Source organism: Etheostoma cragini, chromosome 24, assembly GCF_013103735.1.
Source record: "Etheostoma cragini isolate CJK2018 chromosome 24, CSU_Ecrag_1.0, whole genome shotgun sequence".
Lineage (NCBI taxonomy): Eukaryota > Metazoa > Chordata > Actinopteri > Perciformes > Percidae > Etheostoma > Etheostoma cragini.
Genome location: NC_048430.1, coordinates 12,990,590 through 13,008,211, shown reverse-complemented (window position 1 = coordinate 13,008,211; position 17,622 = coordinate 12,990,590). Strand labels below are relative to the sequence as shown.

The 17,622-nt window shown below is 45.3% G+C and overlaps 2 protein-coding genes across 3 annotated transcripts in view; both read left to right on the top strand.

Moving 5' to 3' along the window:
* Positions 1-9,626, top strand: part of aox6 (aldehyde oxidase 6) — a 31,085-nt gene extending 21,459 nt beyond the window's left edge. The window contains exons 13-34 of one of the 2 annotated variants that reach the window (XM_034864820.1): positions 1,655-1,839; positions 2,157-2,319; positions 2,751-2,834; positions 2,930-3,099; positions 3,249-3,375; positions 3,488-3,610; positions 3,906-4,002; positions 4,168-4,292; positions 4,684-4,817; positions 5,586-5,673; positions 5,755-5,841; positions 6,229-6,420; positions 6,538-6,765; positions 6,905-7,000; positions 7,114-7,242; positions 7,448-7,522; positions 7,611-7,663; positions 7,809-7,923; positions 8,003-8,068; positions 8,199-8,387; positions 8,617-8,784; positions 9,357-9,626. In XM_034864820.1, coding sequence (XP_034720711.1) covers positions 1,655-1,839; positions 2,157-2,319; positions 2,751-2,834; positions 2,930-3,099; positions 3,249-3,375; positions 3,488-3,610; positions 3,906-4,002; positions 4,168-4,292; positions 4,684-4,817; positions 5,586-5,673; positions 5,755-5,841; positions 6,229-6,420; positions 6,538-6,765; positions 6,905-7,000; positions 7,114-7,242; positions 7,448-7,522; positions 7,611-7,663; positions 7,809-7,923; positions 8,003-8,068; positions 8,199-8,387; positions 8,617-8,784; positions 9,357-9,407 — 2,745 coding nt within the window. In that variant the 3' untranslated portion in view covers positions 9,408-9,626. The remainder of the gene's footprint in view (positions 1-1,654; positions 1,840-2,156; positions 2,320-2,750; positions 2,835-2,929; positions 3,100-3,248; positions 3,376-3,487; positions 3,611-3,905; positions 4,003-4,167; positions 4,293-4,683; positions 4,818-5,585; positions 5,674-5,754; positions 5,842-6,228; positions 6,421-6,537; positions 6,766-6,904; positions 7,001-7,113; positions 7,243-7,447; positions 7,523-7,610; positions 7,664-7,808; positions 7,924-8,002; positions 8,069-8,198; positions 8,388-8,616; positions 8,785-9,356) is intronic. The other variant, XM_034864821.1, reaches the window with a different exon arrangement.
* Positions 9,627-10,455: 829 nt separating this feature from the next.
* On the top strand, positions 10,456-17,622 carry bzw1a (basic leucine zipper and W2 domains 1a). Its single transcript, XM_034864923.1, has 12 exons — positions 10,456-10,597; positions 12,060-12,133; positions 12,720-12,896; positions 13,127-13,221; positions 13,524-13,589; positions 13,902-14,037; positions 14,466-14,575; positions 15,027-15,197; positions 15,892-16,038; positions 16,518-16,656; positions 16,913-17,035; positions 17,479-17,622. Exons 2-12 carry the CDS (start codon positions 12,070-12,072, stop codon positions 17,508-17,510), a joined length of 1,260 nt encoding a protein of 419 aa, XP_034720814.1. The 5' UTR covers positions 10,456-10,597; positions 12,060-12,069; the 3' UTR covers positions 17,511-17,622.

Sequence of the window (17,622 nt, the reverse complement as noted above, 5' to 3'; positions counted from 1 at the left end):
AGACACTGATACAGACATATAGAGACATACAGAGACACTGATACAGACATATAGAGACATATAGAGACACTGATACAGACATATAGAGACACTGATACAGACATACAGAGACACTGATACAGACATATAGGGACATACAGAGACACTGATACAGACATATAGAGACATACAGAGACACTGATACAGACATATAGAGACACTGATACAGACATATAGAGACACTGATACAGACATATAGGGACATATAGAGACACTGATACAGACATATAGAGACACAGATACAGACATATAGAGACATACAGAGACACAGATACAGACATATAGAGACACTGATACAGACATATAGAGACACTGATACAGACATATAGAGACACTGATACAGACATATAGAGACACAGATACAGACATATAGAGACATACAGAGACACTGATACAGACATAGAGAGACATTCAGAGACACTGATACAGACATATAGAGACATACAGAGACACTGATACAGACATACAGCGACACTGATACAGACATATAGAGACATATAGAGACATACAGAGACACTGATACAGACCTATAGAGACATACAGAGACACTGATACAGACATACAGAGACACTGATACAGACATATAGAGACATACAGAGACACAGATACAGACATATAGAGACATACAGAGACACTGATACAGACATATAGAGACATACAGAGACACTGATACAGACATATAGAGAGATACAGAGACACAGATACAGACATATAGAGACATACAGCGACACTGATACAGACATATAGAGACATACAGAGACACAGATACAGACATATAGAGACATGCAGAGACACTGATACAGACATATAGAGACATGCAGAGACACTGATACAGACATATAGAGACATACAGAGACACAGATACAGACATATAGAGACATGCAGAGACACTGATACAGACATATAGAGACATGCAGAGACACTGATACAGACATATAGAGACACAGATACAGACATATAGAGACATACAGAGACACTGATACAGACATATAGAGACATGCAGAGACACTGATACAGACATATAGAGACACTGATACAGACATACAGAGACACTGATACAGACATATAGAGACATACAGAGACACTGATACAGACATATAGAGACACTGATACAGACATACAGAGACACTGATACAGACATATAGAGACATACAGAGACACTGATACAGACATAGAGAGACATACAGAGACACTGATACAGACATATAGAGACATGCAGAGACACAGATACAGACATATAGAGACATACAGCGACACTGATACAGACATATAGAGACATGCAGAGACACAGATACAGACATATAGAGACATACAGCGACACTGATACAGACATATAGAGACATATAGAGACATGCAGAGACACTGATACAGACATATAGAGACATACAGAGACACTGATACAGTTATACAGATGTACAGACACTGTGTCTCTGTGTGTGTGTGTGTGTGTGTGTGTGTGTGTGTGTGTGTGTGTGTGTGTGTGTGTGTGTGTGTGTGTGTGTGTGTGTGTGTGTGTGTGTGTGTGTGTGTGTGTGTGTGTGTGTGTGTGTGTGTGTGTGTGTGTGTGTGTGTGTGTGTGTGTGTGTGTGTGTCCATCCATCCATCCATCCTGCAGGGGGAGATAGTCCGAGCTTACCGCCAGGCTCCGAGGAAGGAGAGCTCCTTCTCCACGGTGACCACCGGGATGAGAGTGTTTTTCTCGGAGGGCTCCCGCGTGGTCCAGGACATCAGTATTTACTACGGAGGAATGGGACCAACCACCGTCAGCGCCCCCCAGACCTGCACCGCCATCGCCACACGGTCAGGGCGTTAATCTCTCACGCTGGGCTCATCTGCGTTTCAGCCTCGCTGTCTCTTGGGGTGGATTGGCAGTATTTTCTCTCCTTCCTCTATTCCTAGCTTTCTGTCTTGTGTCCTGTTTCTTTCCATGTTCATCTTGATTTAATGTTTTTGTCCTCTTTTCTTTCTTTTTCTTTCCACTTTCTAGGTATTCTCTCTCTATTTGTCGCATTGTTTTTGTCATGCTGTACATCAACATTTCTCCATTACAACATTCCCACCTTGTGGGACAGTAGAGGTAATCTTGAGTCTTGACCAGAGAAGAGTGTTTCCTTCAGGCCCTGGGACGACGAGACCCTCCGCCGGGCCTACGACGTCCTCCTGGAGGAGTTGGTCCTCCCTCCATCGGCCCTGGGAGGAAAGGTGGAGTTTCGTCGCTCCCTGACCCTCAGCTTCCTCTTTAAATTTAACCTGGACGTCCTGCAGAGACTCAGAGAAATGGTAGGACGGGCCACTGACAAAACACTCGCTGTGTTGGAAAGGGTTCCCTCATTCACACATATATATATAATCATACTGTACACACACACACACACACACACACACACACACACACGCGCATAGCAGATTTCGGACACTCAGCTGAATATTTGAACACTTTTGGTGCTTTTTTCTACACAACGCCATTGCATTGTGGTACACTGGAGCTAAATGTAGGGTACATCGCACGCATACTCGGATGAGCTGTGCATCGTGGATATTTTATAGTATAGTATATGGTGAATGAAATTAACCAATGAAAATTCAAACTCCGCTACAATATGGAGAACCCACTATACAGAGAAGTATTTGAATGATAGGGAACGGTTTTGAACACAGCTATTTTAACAAGATACTTGTTCCCGAGACTCACAACAGGCTTGTGTGTGCAGAAGGTGATCCCAGAGGGGCTCCCTGAGACCATGCAGATCCAGCCGTTACCCAGAGAGATCCAACCCGGCCTGCAGGAGTTCCAGGTCAGAAGATAGCCTGCATAGACACCCTTCAAAAAAGCAGCAGTAAGCATAAGCTGAGTTTACTTCCAGTAAATAAACCTATTCTTCCTCTTCAGTATGTACCAAAGGACCAGAAGGACCAGGACCCGGTGGGGCGTCCCATCATGCATCGCTCTGCCATCAGCCAGGCCACAGGGGAGGCCGTGTACTGTGACGACATCCCCCGGACAGACGGAGAGCTCTTCCTGGCTCTGGTTACAAGCTCTCGGGCGCACGCCAACATCACGTAAGGAGGAAAAGCATTCTACAAGAACTAACATCACACTGTAAAAAGTAGAGTCTACTCAAGTAGAGTACTGGAGTAAATGTACTGATTCCCATTCCAGTGCTGTGAAGAGAAGATGTTCGTTGATTAGGGTTAGTGTTATCCCACAGGGGGCTGGATGTGAGCGAGACTCTGCTGCTTCCCGGGGTCGTCGACGTCATCACGGCCAAAGATGTCCCCGGGCAGAAAAGTCGCAAAATGTTCGGTTACGAAGAGGCGCTGCTCGCCGAGACCGAGGTACAGCGGGAGTGTGTGCACGTTTAGCTTGTTTCAGGGCTTCTTGTAAATACATCTGACTTACATGGAAGGAAGCTGCGTCTCGTTTAGTGTCCACGGTACATTCCTGCAGGTGTCGTGCGTCGGCCAGATGATATGTGCGGTGGTCGCTGACACGAGGGCGCACGCCAGACGAGGAGCAGCCGCCGTGAAGATCGGCTACGAAGACCTGCCGGAGCCGCTGTTCACCGTAGAGGTCTGTGGAGTCGGGCTCGCTTCTAAAGGCCGTTACACACCAAGAACCACAACTATATACATACCCCTACTTGGGGAAAACATAAAAAATCCTGTAATCCTGCAACATCTGCTGGGATGTACTATTATCAGCTGGAGCGAGCGTAACGTCGCTGTTTGCAGAAGGTGTTCTAGTTCTGGTTGTGGTTGTTGGTGTGGACGGCCCTTTACAGACAGCACAACAGATCCAAAACACGGCACTATTTTGCTGTGGATGTCCACAGTCCAGCTGGTTATCGTGTGTCTCCCCGTGACAGGAAGCCAGCGAGAAGTCGTCCTTCTTTGAGCCTCGGAGGGTGATCGAGAGAGGAAATGTGGCCCAAGCCTTTCTAACTGTGGATCACGTTCATGAAGGTAGAGTCTGATTCTGTAGGGAGAAAAAACACGTCAAAGCTTTTATTCAAATCTATAAACAACTACGTGAAACAGAACCAATAATAAGAATAATAAGATTAGCATTCAAGGGGCTGTGTGACACAGAACCGTCCGTCCCAGTGTGTCCTGTGATTGTTTCCATAGGAGAGTTTCGAATGGGCGGTCAGGAGCATTTCTACATGGAGACCCAGAGCATGCTGGTAGTTCCTGTCGGCGAGGAGAAGGAGTTCAACGCTTACGTCTCCACCCAGTGGCCGACGGGAACTCAGGTACTCAGATACGCTGACGGTAATATGAACTCTGTAAATACTGGAGATACAAATACCATTTTTAACTTCCCGATACTGAACTTGATGTTTCTGTCACAGAAACACAAAGCATGATGGGAGACGCAGATGTAGTCCTCTCGTTGTTTCTGTCAATGAACACAAAGCATGATGGGAGACGCAGATTTAGTCCTGTTAATATGTCCGCAGCCATGGGACTTTATTTCTCACTTTGTTATATAAGTGTGTGGTGGTAAATGGGGAGAGACTAATAAAGTTGATCCTGTTTGAATTAAGCCATGGATTCCAGTTTAAAGATAATTCAGCTTGTAGTTAAACTGTTGAGGTGTCAGATCATCATTAGAAATACTGAACATTGTTGTTTTAACCCCAGGATGCAATTGCCGAGGCGTTGGGCATCCCGTCCAACAGAGTCACCTGTCACGTCAAAAGAATAGGCGGAGCTTTTGGCGGGAAAGTGGTTAAAACGGCGACGCTGGCTTGTATTACCGCTGTGGCTGCGTGGAAGTAAGTCACAATGGACTGGATTTGGTTAAAGGGTAACTTTGGCTTTTTCAGCATCAGGTAGAAACGAGCTGTAATGTTACCATACAGGACAGATGTTCAGACCCAGATGATGTTGCCTCTGACAGACTCAGATTATTATTTTGACAACATTATGGGATCCCTAAAGAGATAGACCTTTTAGTTAAAGAGTAAGATCCTTTTTGTTTAACATGAAAGCCATATCTCTACCAGACTCCATGTAAATAATCACTACTTTTAGCGTGTATAGAGCAGCACATCTCCACCAGACTCCATGTAAATAATCACTACTTTTAGCATGTATAGAGCAGCATATCTCCACCAGACTCCATGTAAATAATCACTACTTTTAGCGTGTATAGAGCAGCATATCTCTACATGTATATCTGTAAACTTGTTTATTTCAACCAAGGTTTTGAAAACTTTGATGAAGTGTAGCAATTTCCCAGCTATTTTTTATTCGAAAATAAGATCTTACTCTTTAACAAAAGGTTGACCTTATTAGTAATCCTTCCCATAAGGTTGTCACACACTTAGAATATTTATCTGAGTTTGTCAGCGGCAAAACAGAAGTTTTAGTGGACGTGAATTGAAGATACGCAATTGTTGTCCATCAGTCAATTAAAACAACGACCTTGGGTTGAAAAAAACAAAGTTATCCTTTAATGACTCTGCAACAACACACTGGATCCGAACTTTCTTTTAACAATAAAAAAAGTGATGTGAAGTTGTTCTGAATCTTGTGTTTAGGACCAATCGCGCGGTCCGCTGTGTCTTGGAGCGAGGAGAGGACATGTTAATCAGCGGAGCCCGTCACCCCGTCCTGGGAAAATACAAGGTATACAACCACACACTCTGGCTTTCATTTCATCCAGTTGTCAGCAAAGATGTTCCGCTACCTGGTGTTTGTTTGTTCCAGGTGGGTTTCATGAATGATGGAAGGATCATGGCTGCAGACATGCAGTACTACACCAACGCTGGCAACACTGTGGATGAATCTCCTCTGGTGGGTAAAAGCGCTTTAATATCAAGTAGGGATGTCAATGATTAACAGTGCAAAACAAGCTGAAATGTAAGTTATGCACAGCTTCAATTGATGTCCATGTATATGTATGTATGTACAGATTTACATGGGAAAATATGCTGGCTCCATACACGCTAAAAGTAGTTTTTTTTTAAATGGAGTCTGGTTGGTATAGCGATAGAGCTGGTTAAACAAAGAGGTTCTTCCTCTTTAACTAAAAGGTCTGTCTCTGTAGGGATCCATCCCATAATGTTGTCAGACACGGACGCTAACTGACGATGGCGGTCACATTGTTCTCTGTCAGTACTGGACCAGTTTAAGAGATCGTTGTTCCCCTCAGTGATGTAATGAGTTTCCTTCTCCTTGCAGGTGGTGGAGAAGATTCTGCTCCACATCGACAACGCCTACAACATCCCCAACCTGCGAGGCCGCGGCGCCGCCTGCCGGACCAACCTGCCCTCCAACACCGCCTTCAGGGGCTTCGGCGTGCCCCAGAGCATCATGGTCGTGGAGAACATGCTCAACGACGTTGCCATGGTGCTGGGACGCCCCGCAGACCAGGTGGAATTCCCCCGCCGTACGCTACAGGGTTCGGTGTTGAAAAAACCCAGATTCTTTCTTTTTTTACACTTTCGATGTTTTAGACTTCTTTTGTCATCTTTTTGGCGCCTATGTCAGATCCGGGAGATCAACATGTACCAGGGTCCGTCCGTCACCCACTACGGGATGGAGTTCAGCCCGGAGAACCTGCGGCGCTGCTGGGACCAGTGTAAGGAAAAGAGCGACTACGCCGCGCGCCGCCGAGCCGCCGAGCGGTTCAACCAGGACAACCGCTGGAAGAAGAGAGGGACGGCCATCGTACCCATCAAGTACGGGATCGCATTCGCAGAGAGCTTCTTGAACCAGGTCTGTGGGGTTCAGGTCCCCCACTCCTTCACCCTCGCACTGATACTGGTTTTCTATATATCCTTTTTCATTCTTAAACTTTTTGCACATCCCTCTACTTTGTGTGTGTGTGTGTGTGTGTGTGTGTGTGTGCGCGTAGGCTGCAGCTCTGGTCCACGTCTACAAGGACGGCTCCGTTCTGGTCTCTCACGGCGGGACGGAGATGGGACAGGGGCTCCACACCAAAATGCAACAGGTGACAGAGCATTGTTTTTATCTTTTTATCACCCAGCTGCCCCGCCCGTTGCTCCGGAACACTCGAAAACAAATGAACATCAGCCGGGGCCCTGTTTCCTGTTTCCTGTGTAGGTGGCGAGTCGGGAGCTTGGTGTCCCCCCCTCTAAGATCTACATCAGCGAGACCAGCACCAACACGGTTCCCAACACCTGCCCGTCGGCCGCCTCCTACGGCACCGACGCCAACGGCATGGCGGTCCAGGTGAGAGAGGGTGTAGCTTCCACCTGTTCAGGTCCCCCGCACGTTCTGATGGTCAACCTGATGCTTTTATACGTGCTTTAGGATTAATGGGAATAATATGTCATATTTTGGTCCGGGTAAAGTCCAGTTCCCCGTTTCTTTATTCTTTATTACGTCTGCGGACAACGAAAACTAAATAATACCAATTCAAATGTCTTTGATTCAGAACGCCTGCCAGACTCTGTACCAGCGACTGGAGCCAATCAGGCAGAAGAACCCCAAAGGATCATGGGAGAGTTGGGTATGATTTGACCCCAACCCTTGAATAATCGGGGATTGCTGTGGATTTGTTTTTTTAATAACAGATATTTCTTTCATTTGTACCTCAGGTCAAAGCAGCATTTTTTGACAAAATCAGTCTATCAGCAACTGGATTCTACAGGTAGGACAGAAAAGTAGTCCGGCTCCACCTCCACCGCTACCTACCCACCTACCCATCTATTATAGTTATTTTTAGAGTTCTAGTTCTGGTTCTAGTTCTGCTTCTTGGTGTGGATGGCCCTTACCCTCCTCCTGTGTGTCCCCAGAGGCCCGGACCTTTACATGGACTGGGACAAGATGGCGGGGCGGCCCTACGCGTACTTCACCTTCGGAGCATGTTTCTGCGAGGTGGAGCTGGACTGCCTCACAGGAGACTACAGGGTCAGAACCTCGAACATCCCACCGTAACCCTGGGCAACCTTCACAATGTGAAAGAACGTTGTTGTTTTGTGTCTCGCAGGCGGTGAGGACGGACATCATGATGGACATCGGTAGGAGTGTGAACCCCTCCATGGACATCGGCCAGGTGGGTCTGAACCTTTGACATGATGTGGGAGCCACATCACGTGATGTTCCTGTCAGCGTTACTCCTGGGTCTCTCTCACTCCCTTCCTTTCTTTCTCTCTGTCCCTCCCTTCTTTCCTCCCTCCTATCAGATTGAGGGAGCGTTCCTGCAGGGTTTGGGTCTCTACACTCTGGAGGAGTTGAAGTTTTCCCCCTCCGGGTTCCTGTACACTCGCGGCCCGTCTCAGTATAAGATCCCCGCGGTCTGCGACGTGCCGCTTCGCTTCAACGTCTATCTGCTGCCGGACTCCCACAACCCCCACGCCATCTACTCCTCAAAGGTCAGGGGTCACGCTACAGCACACTTGTCTTTGTTGTGTTTAGAGTGCACTACATGTGATCCCCATGGAAACACATATGACTCACTACAAGACAAAGGCGAAAAACCCTTCTGAAATCAACACTTTGAAAGTTCATGTTGGGTCTGACCTGGGCCTGATGTTGGGTCTGACCTGGGCCTGATGTTGGGTCTGACCTGGGCCTGATGTTGGGTCTGATTTGGCTCTGCAGGGTATTGGAGAACCCGCCCTCTTCCTGGGCAGTTCCGTGTTCTTCGCCATCAAAGACGCCGTGGCGGCAGCCCGCTCCGAGTCCGCTTTAGCGGGCCCGTTTCCCCTGGACAGCCCTGCGACACCAGAGAGGACCTGTCTGGCCTGTGCCTCCCCGTTCACTCAGAAGGTAAAAACGCTGAAACTTTAAGAGAGACACTGGCCTCAGGGTCAGGAAGTATGGCGTGATATCAGGTCTCGTGATGTAACACACTGCTTCCCTTTAATCAGGAACCGGCTAACAAGGTAGCGATGGAGTTTCTCACACTGTCGTCATGGCTGAGCCGGCAAAAAAGAACCAGAAAGATAGGAAAGCATTATCGGAGGAACAGAGAAAGTCTGGCTGAGGGAGGGGTCAGACACAAGGAAACATAGGAGCTGTGGGGGGGTCTATAGAGACACTGGGGGGGGGGGGGGGGGGGGGGGGGGGGGGTCATCTTTCTACTGTTCCAACAGTGTGAAGAGACTGTGGCCCTCTGCACACTAAAATGATTGTTTTTTAAATGGAGTCTGGTGGGTTTGGTGATCTCTTAAAGCTGTTTCTTGTTAAGAAAAAATGGATTTTACTCTTTTACTAAAGGTACCTGTATCTTGTTCAAATGTGAAAACATATTGTCAAACCCTCAAATATTGCAAATAACAAAGCATTTAGAAATGATGGCTTTTGATTTATTAGTTTGTGTTTTGTGATTCTGTTTCCAGATTCCAGTCAGCACACCGGGATCTTTCAAACCGTGGGCCTTAAACATCTAGAACCTCTAAAACCGGATGTCAAGTAATCAACTAAAGCCTGACTGATTGTTACTAACAATAATGAACTAATAATGAACTTATACTCTACAATACTCACTTTTCTTTACATAACAAACACCGAATGAATGAATGAATGGATGGATGGATGAAGTGTTTCTTTCGGTCCAGGCCACTAGAAGCACATGCTTCAACATAAACCCATAAACCATAAGTTATGGGACAAACTAATAAGCTTTTTGATTTAATTACACATGTATTTCACTGTTTTTGCTCCGCCTATACCACTATATATTATATTATACATTTCAGTAATTAAAGGATAAATAACAGTTATTAAATAAACACAATGTGTTCATTCAACTTTTAGTGTCTTTTTTTTAACTCTTTTTTCAATGTTTTTTTGGACATTTCTGTCACTATTTTTTGACCTTTTTACTAACGTGTTTTTGCCAATGCTTTTGTTGATTTCTTCTTTTTTTTCAAGGCTTTCCTGATTATTTTTTTGTCACATTTTTATGAAAAAAAAAAAATCCAAAACACTTTCTTTAATGTTTTTTAACTGTTCTCCAACTTTCTTCATCGTTATGAAACAATGTTTCTGTTTCTGAATTTCATAACATAACTCACACACACACACAGGGGCACACACTCATGGACTCATACATAGGTCTGTAAAGTGACCTTGAGTGTTTAGAAAGGCGCTATTAAATAAAATGTATTATTATTATTATAGGGACAGACACATGCATACACACAATCACTCTCTCTCTCTCTCTGAGGATAGATAGATAGATAGATAGATAGATAGATAGATAGATAGATAGATAGATGGTCCTTTTAATTGATGCAGTTGTGAACCAATTTTAAAATAAATAAATCAAATTGCCTTTTAAAAGTATCAAATTACCTGCAAACATATGTAGTGATGGTTGTAAAAAGCTGAAATAAAAACTACACTTTACTATTCCCCCTTCCTTTATTAAAATAATTAAACGTAACAGATATCAATGTGTGGAATATTCAAGCTTAACTCCATCCATGGGAAAGCCCCTTTAAATCGCGCATGCGCAGAGGGTGGAGCCTGCGGAAGTCCTGACGGAAAGGTCTTTTTGTTTGGGCCGCTGAGAGAGAGTCGACACTTTGGCTTGATTCCCCTGGTTAATAACCGTTTTATATCTGCATAACATTCGGTAAGTGTTTCTATTTCCACCGTGTCCGTGGTGTCTTCCACCGCAACCTCACCGTAAAGATGGCAATATGTCGCTATAACTGTGTAAAATAACGTTTTTACCCGGAGATATTGCCATCATGGGCGCTGCTTTTTACGTACCATTAGCCTTATTATAGCTCTCACAGCCGTTGTCTCAAGCTTGTATCTTTATTTATGCAAATTCCGTGATGACACTTTGACAGGACGTACAGTTTAATGGCAGCTCTGAGCATCATGTTGGTTTTCAGTGCGTTATGTGTAATGTAACGTAAGCAGTGTTAAAGGAACGTAAATGGCTAGCCAGCTAGCGGGCCCGGCTAACTAGCGCAGGCTCGGCGCATGGTAAGGCCCAGAGTTACGCTGCATTCAAGCGCTCCTCTGATCTTCCCGTTGCGGCGTGTTCATGAGCTTAAAATCGGAATGTGCAAACTGCGGAGACGCTATGAAGAACATGTGCTGTCATTGAATTGAGAGCGTTTAATCAACAGCTGGTCACAGTATTTATTCTCAGTGTGAAGCTTTATAGATGGGATTTTCTCTAAATTAACAGAACCATTGCTTTGCAATTCTTTTTATCAGTTGAAGTGCTAATAATACATTGTCCAAGTGATGTATGTCACTATGTGTGGACATGTCTTAACCTTAAACCATGTTACGAATGCGAGCAAAACAATTGACGTGAATTTTCCCAGTCGGGATCTTAATTTCCAACATAACTTGAATGCAGCATTAGCCGAATGCTAACCAGCGGTAGTTCGAAGAATCCTTCTTTATATCCAAGCAGATTATTTATAATAAAGTCACCACAACAGTACCGCTTCAGGGTAACACTTATGAAGAATATACGCTTCAATCCATCTGAGTAATTACCGCCACCAGCTCCATTGTACCTCCTCTTTTTGTCCTTTGTCCGGCTTGTCTTCCGTTGCCGTTGTAAGCTAACGTTATTTACGAAAGGAAGACATTACAGGTGATTAGAGAACATTTTAACTTAAATATTCACCGTGGAATTTCCCTACTTGCATTAGGACGATGTTTTTTCGTAATATAAGTTTTTCTGAAACGTATTGAAATGCTTAAAATGCGGAAATGTGTTATATTGAGTGCTAATTTTGCACACATTTAAAGAACAAAAATGGCCAAAAGCAACAAAAAATCAGAAAAAGCAACACTTGTCAAATATTTGGAAAAAAAGATAAAAGCGACACTCCTCAACGACACTCAAATTAAAAAATAAGTGTCAAATGTCTGGGGAAATAGGGTAAAAACTGTTATTGTGCTAATTGGTATACGTTTCCTGCAGCTTGACACTGGACCAATATCAGTCACTTAACACAAAAAATGGGGTTGGAAGGGATGAAACGGACCGGATGTTGACTCATTATTGCATAGTCTGCCCAGCTTTGAGTAAATATGAACTGTCTGTTCTGTCCTTTTTTCAGGGTGTCTTTTATGAGTAATCAAAAGCAGCAAAAGCCGACGCTAACTGGCCAGCGGTTTAAGACGAGGAAAAGAGGTTTGTGTTCACTGTTGCTGCTTAAAGGTGCAGATTTAGGGCGCTTCTCGCGTCACGTAATCGGCTCCTCCACACGCCTCGTTCTTCGCGTCCTGGTTTCTCCCACCGACGAGGAACCGACGCCGTGTTTAAGAGGGTTGACACGTCCGTTCCCCTTAAGCGTCACTTGAACACGTCGGCTGTTACACACTCCTTCCAGGAAGGAAGGTTTCGTCGCCTATAGCTCCTCGGTGATCCCTCCTCGAGGCTCGCTCCTCCAATGATCAATCTTTTGAGGACATCGTTGCCCACGTGTGCATGACGTCACCAAGTTGAACACTAATCCACCCAGCATGCATTGGGCGGGGATTGTTTGTGCGCGCCTGTTATCTTCGTGTGGCGGATACGGCGTTAGCGGATAGACGTTAAATCCTCCAGTTACACGCAGACTACCCCGGCGAGCATGTGAACCATGTCGGGTACATATTGGTATATTTGCGCCTTTCCGCGTTCTCTGCTCTGCACATCTATATCCAAATCTTTCTTTATTCCATCAAGTGTTGCTTCTGAATCCAACGTGCCTAATCCCTTTGTTTTTGTCGCACAGATGAAAAGGAGAGATTTGACCCTACTCAGTTTCAAGAAAGTATCGTACAAGGCTTGAATCAAACTGGCTCTGATTTGGAAGCGGTCGCGAAATTCCTTGATGCCTCTGGCGCCAAGCTTGACTACCGTCGCTATGCAGAGACTCTCTTTGACATCCTGGTGGCTGGCGGGATGCTGGGTGAGTTGGTGGTGCTCATTTTTCACTAAAGCCTTCACATCTTTAAAATGTGAAAAACTTTAAAGGGCACAATGAGAAAGACACGGGATTGTGAATGATTGGGCATTATTTTACTCTATTAGCTTCATTAGCAAAACTGTGCTGGGGACAGGAAGTAGACCATCTGTGTTATTCAAGCCAGTAGCTCCAGTTAGACTCATATTTTGGTATTTTTCTTTTCTCTCCTGCAGCCCCGGGCGGGACTCTATCCGACGACCTGACCCGCACGGAGTTCTGCCTCTTCACGGCACAAGAAGACCTGGAAACAATGCAAGCATACGCTCAGGTACGTGTCCAATATCAGCCGTCTGTGACTACCTTTACATGCACATAATAGTCCCGTTAGCAGTCAGCAAGCCGCAGAAACGCCAGTAAAATAAAATGGGAAACCGCAATGAGACGTGGGGTTGTTTGTCTAAAAGTTGAGTTGTTCTCACTGCGTTAGTTTGAGTGCTTGTATAATGGTCATTCGGAGCATTCCTATTTTATTTCAGATCTTGGTGAAAGCTACACACACTTGATTTTTTTGTGCAGGTGTTTAAGCACAGAATTAACTTTTAAATGTCTTTTTTCACCCCCAAAATAAAGGTTTTTAACAAGCTGATTAGGCGTTACAAGTACCTGGAGAAGGGTTTCGAAGAGGAGATCAAGAAGGTGAGTGTTGTTCTGCTGGTGTGAGTTATCTCTGAGATGCCTGGTGTCATTTTAATGTCCTGCTGAGTGACTCCGTCGACACGTTTACAATCACTCTGCATCTGACAACAGCCGTGTCCTCGAGCGAGACATTAAAAATAGACTGACACACACAAACACACAGCACAGGTGAGGGCATGACATGCTCACCCTGGCCTCCATAACACCACAAACCCAACCCCCTAGGGATTAGTAGTAGTTGATGAAACCAATAACAAAGTGGCAACGCTACAGGGTAGTAACTCATGTGTCCTCTCTCCCTGTCCTCTGCAGTTGCTGCTGTTTCTTAAAGGGTTCACTGAGTCGGAGCGCAACAAACTGGCCATGCTGACGGGCATCCTGCTGGCCAACGGCAACATATCAGCCTCCATCCTTAACAGCCTCTACAACGAGAACCTCGTCAAAGAGGGTGAGGCGGTCTCTCTAGGTCCTCCCAAAAAATGTCAGCCTGGGCTCTGTAAGGCAGTGGTTGTTGGAGACTTGGCTGGGTGTGTTTAGCGACGGGTTAAGGCGCCCTTTCTCAAAATGTTATGTTTTTTAACTTTAAAAAACCGCGAGCGGGGGAATGAGAGGGGGAAACATTAATGTTGTCTCTTTGTGGGGTTCTGCGTGTGTTTGGAGTCGTGTTGTCGCTCGAGGTCAGTTGTGTTTACTTTGTAGTGGTTTTGCGTCTTTTTTTTTTTTCTCAATTTGGACTGTTCTCACAAGCAGGGGAAAGATAGCAGAAGATATTCCTTTTAAACCTAAACGTAGAGGTGGAGCCTCAGCGTGGGAGACTTTGCATTCTGGGAGAGGACGACAGAAAGCCAACGTGTCTTTCTGTTTGATTTCATTTAGGAGTGTCTGCAGCCTTCGCTGTCAAGCTGTTCAAGTCATGGATCAATGAGAAGGACATCAACTCTGTTGCTGGCAGTCTCCGCAAAGTCGGCATGGACAACAGGCTCATGGTATTTAACGATGTCAATCTAAGACTCAGTGTCTGGGAGTTCAGGGTTCAGCAGTAACGCCCGACGGCGTATCATAAACGATGTCACCGCTGTCTTTACCCGGCGCTGTCGGACAATCCCAAACGGAGTTGGCGCTTTTAGCATCTTTTATGCTTTTGTTAATATTTTATTTTCTCAAATTTTAGACTATTTTTTTAGGTTTTTATAACGCTTTTTCCTGGAATGTTACTTTTTCAAGTTTTGACGCCTATTGTTATGCTTGACAGGTGTTCAAGCCCTTTTTGTGTGACTTTTCTTCAAATAACTATTTGTAAAAAGTAGTTTCACGTGGAAAGCCAACCTTAAGGTTGAACCCCGGCCATTCGTCCCACTATCTGGACGTAGTTCTGCCAGATTAGTTTGCAGCGTCATTTGATTTGAACTCTAACCTGAACCCGTCTGCGCCCCTCAGGAACTCTTTCCTGCCAACAAACGGAGCTGCGAGCATTTTTCTAAGTACTTCACCGACGCCGGGCTTAAGGAGTTGTCCGACTTCGCCCGCAACCAGCAATCCATCGGCGCCCGCAAGGAGCTGCAGAAGGAGCTGCAGGAGCAGATGGCCCGCGGCGACCCTCAGAAGGAGGTGAGCTTGCTCCAGTGTCCGGGTTAACTACTTCCTGTTTTCTCAGAGATCCTAAAGGCAGACATCGAGCTAGGCAGGTAGTCGCATACAGGAAGGCCAGAGGGCCAGAGACTTTACTAAATAAAACACATGTTCAAATCCATCGCCCAGTTTATGGGGAGGTTGGCTGTCTTCACTTCTCACACACGGAGAGACAGACTGACGGATGGACAGAGTCACACACCTACCCACAGAGACTGACGGGGACACTAGTACACAGAGAGAGAGGGACAGACAGTAAAACAAACCCAGAGAGAGAGGGAATGAGCGAGTACACACACTGGGAGAGAGAGGGACGTTCTGTGGAGTGGAGAGAAGCCTCGCTTTGTGCGTCTGGTATGAACAGCCAGGTGGGGCGATTTAAAGCAGAACACCGAATATGTACGTCTCACTTCCTGTCTGTATTTACAGCTGGGTCCAGCTTCAGTTCTGTCCACGTCTTGACTTCTGAATTCCTGTTTGTTGTTCAGGTCACAACTTCAGTCCTTCGGTTCCCTATCACAGAAATATGATAGAAACTGTATAGTGTTTTGGACACGTTGTAGTGGTGTTCCAGTTCTCCGGTTAATGTGTATCTCTTCAGTTACTAATAATCATCCGTAACGGCCCCTACCGTGATGTTTAGGAAAGTCTAACCCAGCAGTGTTTGGTTCAGATTATCGCCTTCACCAAAGAGGAGATGAAGAAGTCCAACCTGTCGGAGCAGGCCATGATCAACATCATCTGGACCAGCGTGATGAGCTGCGTGGAGTGGAACAAGAAGGAAGAGCTGGTGACCGAACAAGCCATCAAACACTTGAAGGTATGTGGCACTGTTAAAGGACCCTACAGGACAGAGAGAAACCTTCTAGAAGAAAAAGGCACAATCACTTAAACCACCAGACTCTATTTTACTATTTCTAGCGCGTATAGAGCCAACATATTTTCTCATGTAAATCTGTAAACTGTTTTATTTCAACCGAAATCAGAGTGGCGATTATTAAAACAGTGGAAAGACAAACCAAACTGCTGTTTATACTTTCTGTCCTGTTTTACAATGCTAAAATGATTTATATGGAGTCTGGTGGGTGAAGCGATCGCGGTTTCACGGAAAAGGATCTTACTTTTTTTAAAGAGATTTAAACAGACAGTTGTGTTTTGTCTCTAGTGTGTCTGCTTACTCTGGTTGGTAATCTATACTCTTTAATGCGTCAACAAGCTGTTCCTCCACTCCTTCTAACTCCTATAAGAGAGCTCGCTGCGTGCTGATGTCATCTCTTTCCTCTGACATGGCTTCTGCAGCAATACAGCCTCCTGCTGAAAGCCTTCACCTCCCAGGGTCTGTCCGAGCTCAGCCTGCTGCTGAAGATCCAGGAGTACTGCTACGACAACATCCACTTCATGAAGGCCTTCCAGAAGATCGTGGTGCTCCTCTACAAAGGTCCGTGGCGCTCCACTTCCACGCCCAACAGTTGTAACTTTACGAGCTGCTTGTTTTTGTTTTTAGACTTATGAAAAAGGTAAAAATTCGGGCTGAACATTGTGTAAAAACTGGAACATTGTGTCAATCCAAGCCCCAAGCGACCTGTGTTTGTTTTAGTTTTTTTTATTAAATAAAGTGATGCTTCTTTACCAATATCTCGGTGCATTTTGAGGGCGACTGCGTGACCTTTGACTCTGTCCTTCGTCTCCAACAGCGGATGTTCTGAGTGAAGAGGCCATACTGAAGTGGTACACCGACGCCCACGTTGCCAAGGGGAAGAGCGTGTTCCTCGAGCAGATGAAAAAATTTGTGGAGTGGCTGAAGAATGCAGAGGAAGGTAAAGCAACAAAATCAATAAAACGCACACTATTTACCCCCAGGGTAGTTATGAGCCTGATCACATAATGTTGTTGCTAAGGTGTTTAACAAGTCAAATGTCCAAGCTAAGGTTTCATTGGTTAGAAACAAGCTACAAGTTGTTGCTGCTGACAGACTCGGGTTATTAGTGTGTGTGTGTGTGTGTGTGTGTGTGTGTGTGTGTGAGAGACTACATTATGGGATGGATCCCTACAGAGGGAGACCTTTTTATTCAGAGCATAGAAATGGAAGACTGTAGATCAGATCTCCGGAGCAGACACACCTCTGCGCTGCTCTGTCCCCGGTCCTTGTCCTTGATTACAGAGGACGTTGTAAGACGTCCGCTCTGCATCCGTTAGCGGGCAGTGAGAGGAGGAGGAGGAGGAGGAGGATGAAGGATTGATCCCATGTTTTTGTCTGCAGAATCGGAGTCGGAGGAAGAAGAGACTGACTAAGACCTCAGAACGCCAGATGAGCTCTTTTCTGCCCTATTAATTTTTGTTTTTTATAAGTAGCAGCAGGAGCAGTAGATTGTTTTCTTTCTTTTTTTTCCTTCTCCCTTTATTC

Excerpts from the sequence above, each read along its gene's own strand:
- bzw1a (XM_034864923.1), top strand. The coding sequence starts at position 12,070 with ATGAGTAATCAAAAGCAGCAAAAGCCGACGCTAACTGGCCAGCGGTTT. Across the intron at positions 14,576-15,026 it reads GCATGGACAACAGGCTCATG|GAACTCTTTCCTGCCAACAA; the intron begins GTATTTAACGAT and ends TGCGCCCCTCAG. Across the intron at positions 16,039-16,517 it reads AAGCCATCAAACACTTGAAG|CAATACAGCCTCCTGCTGAA; the intron begins GTATGTGGCACT and ends TGGCTTCTGCAG.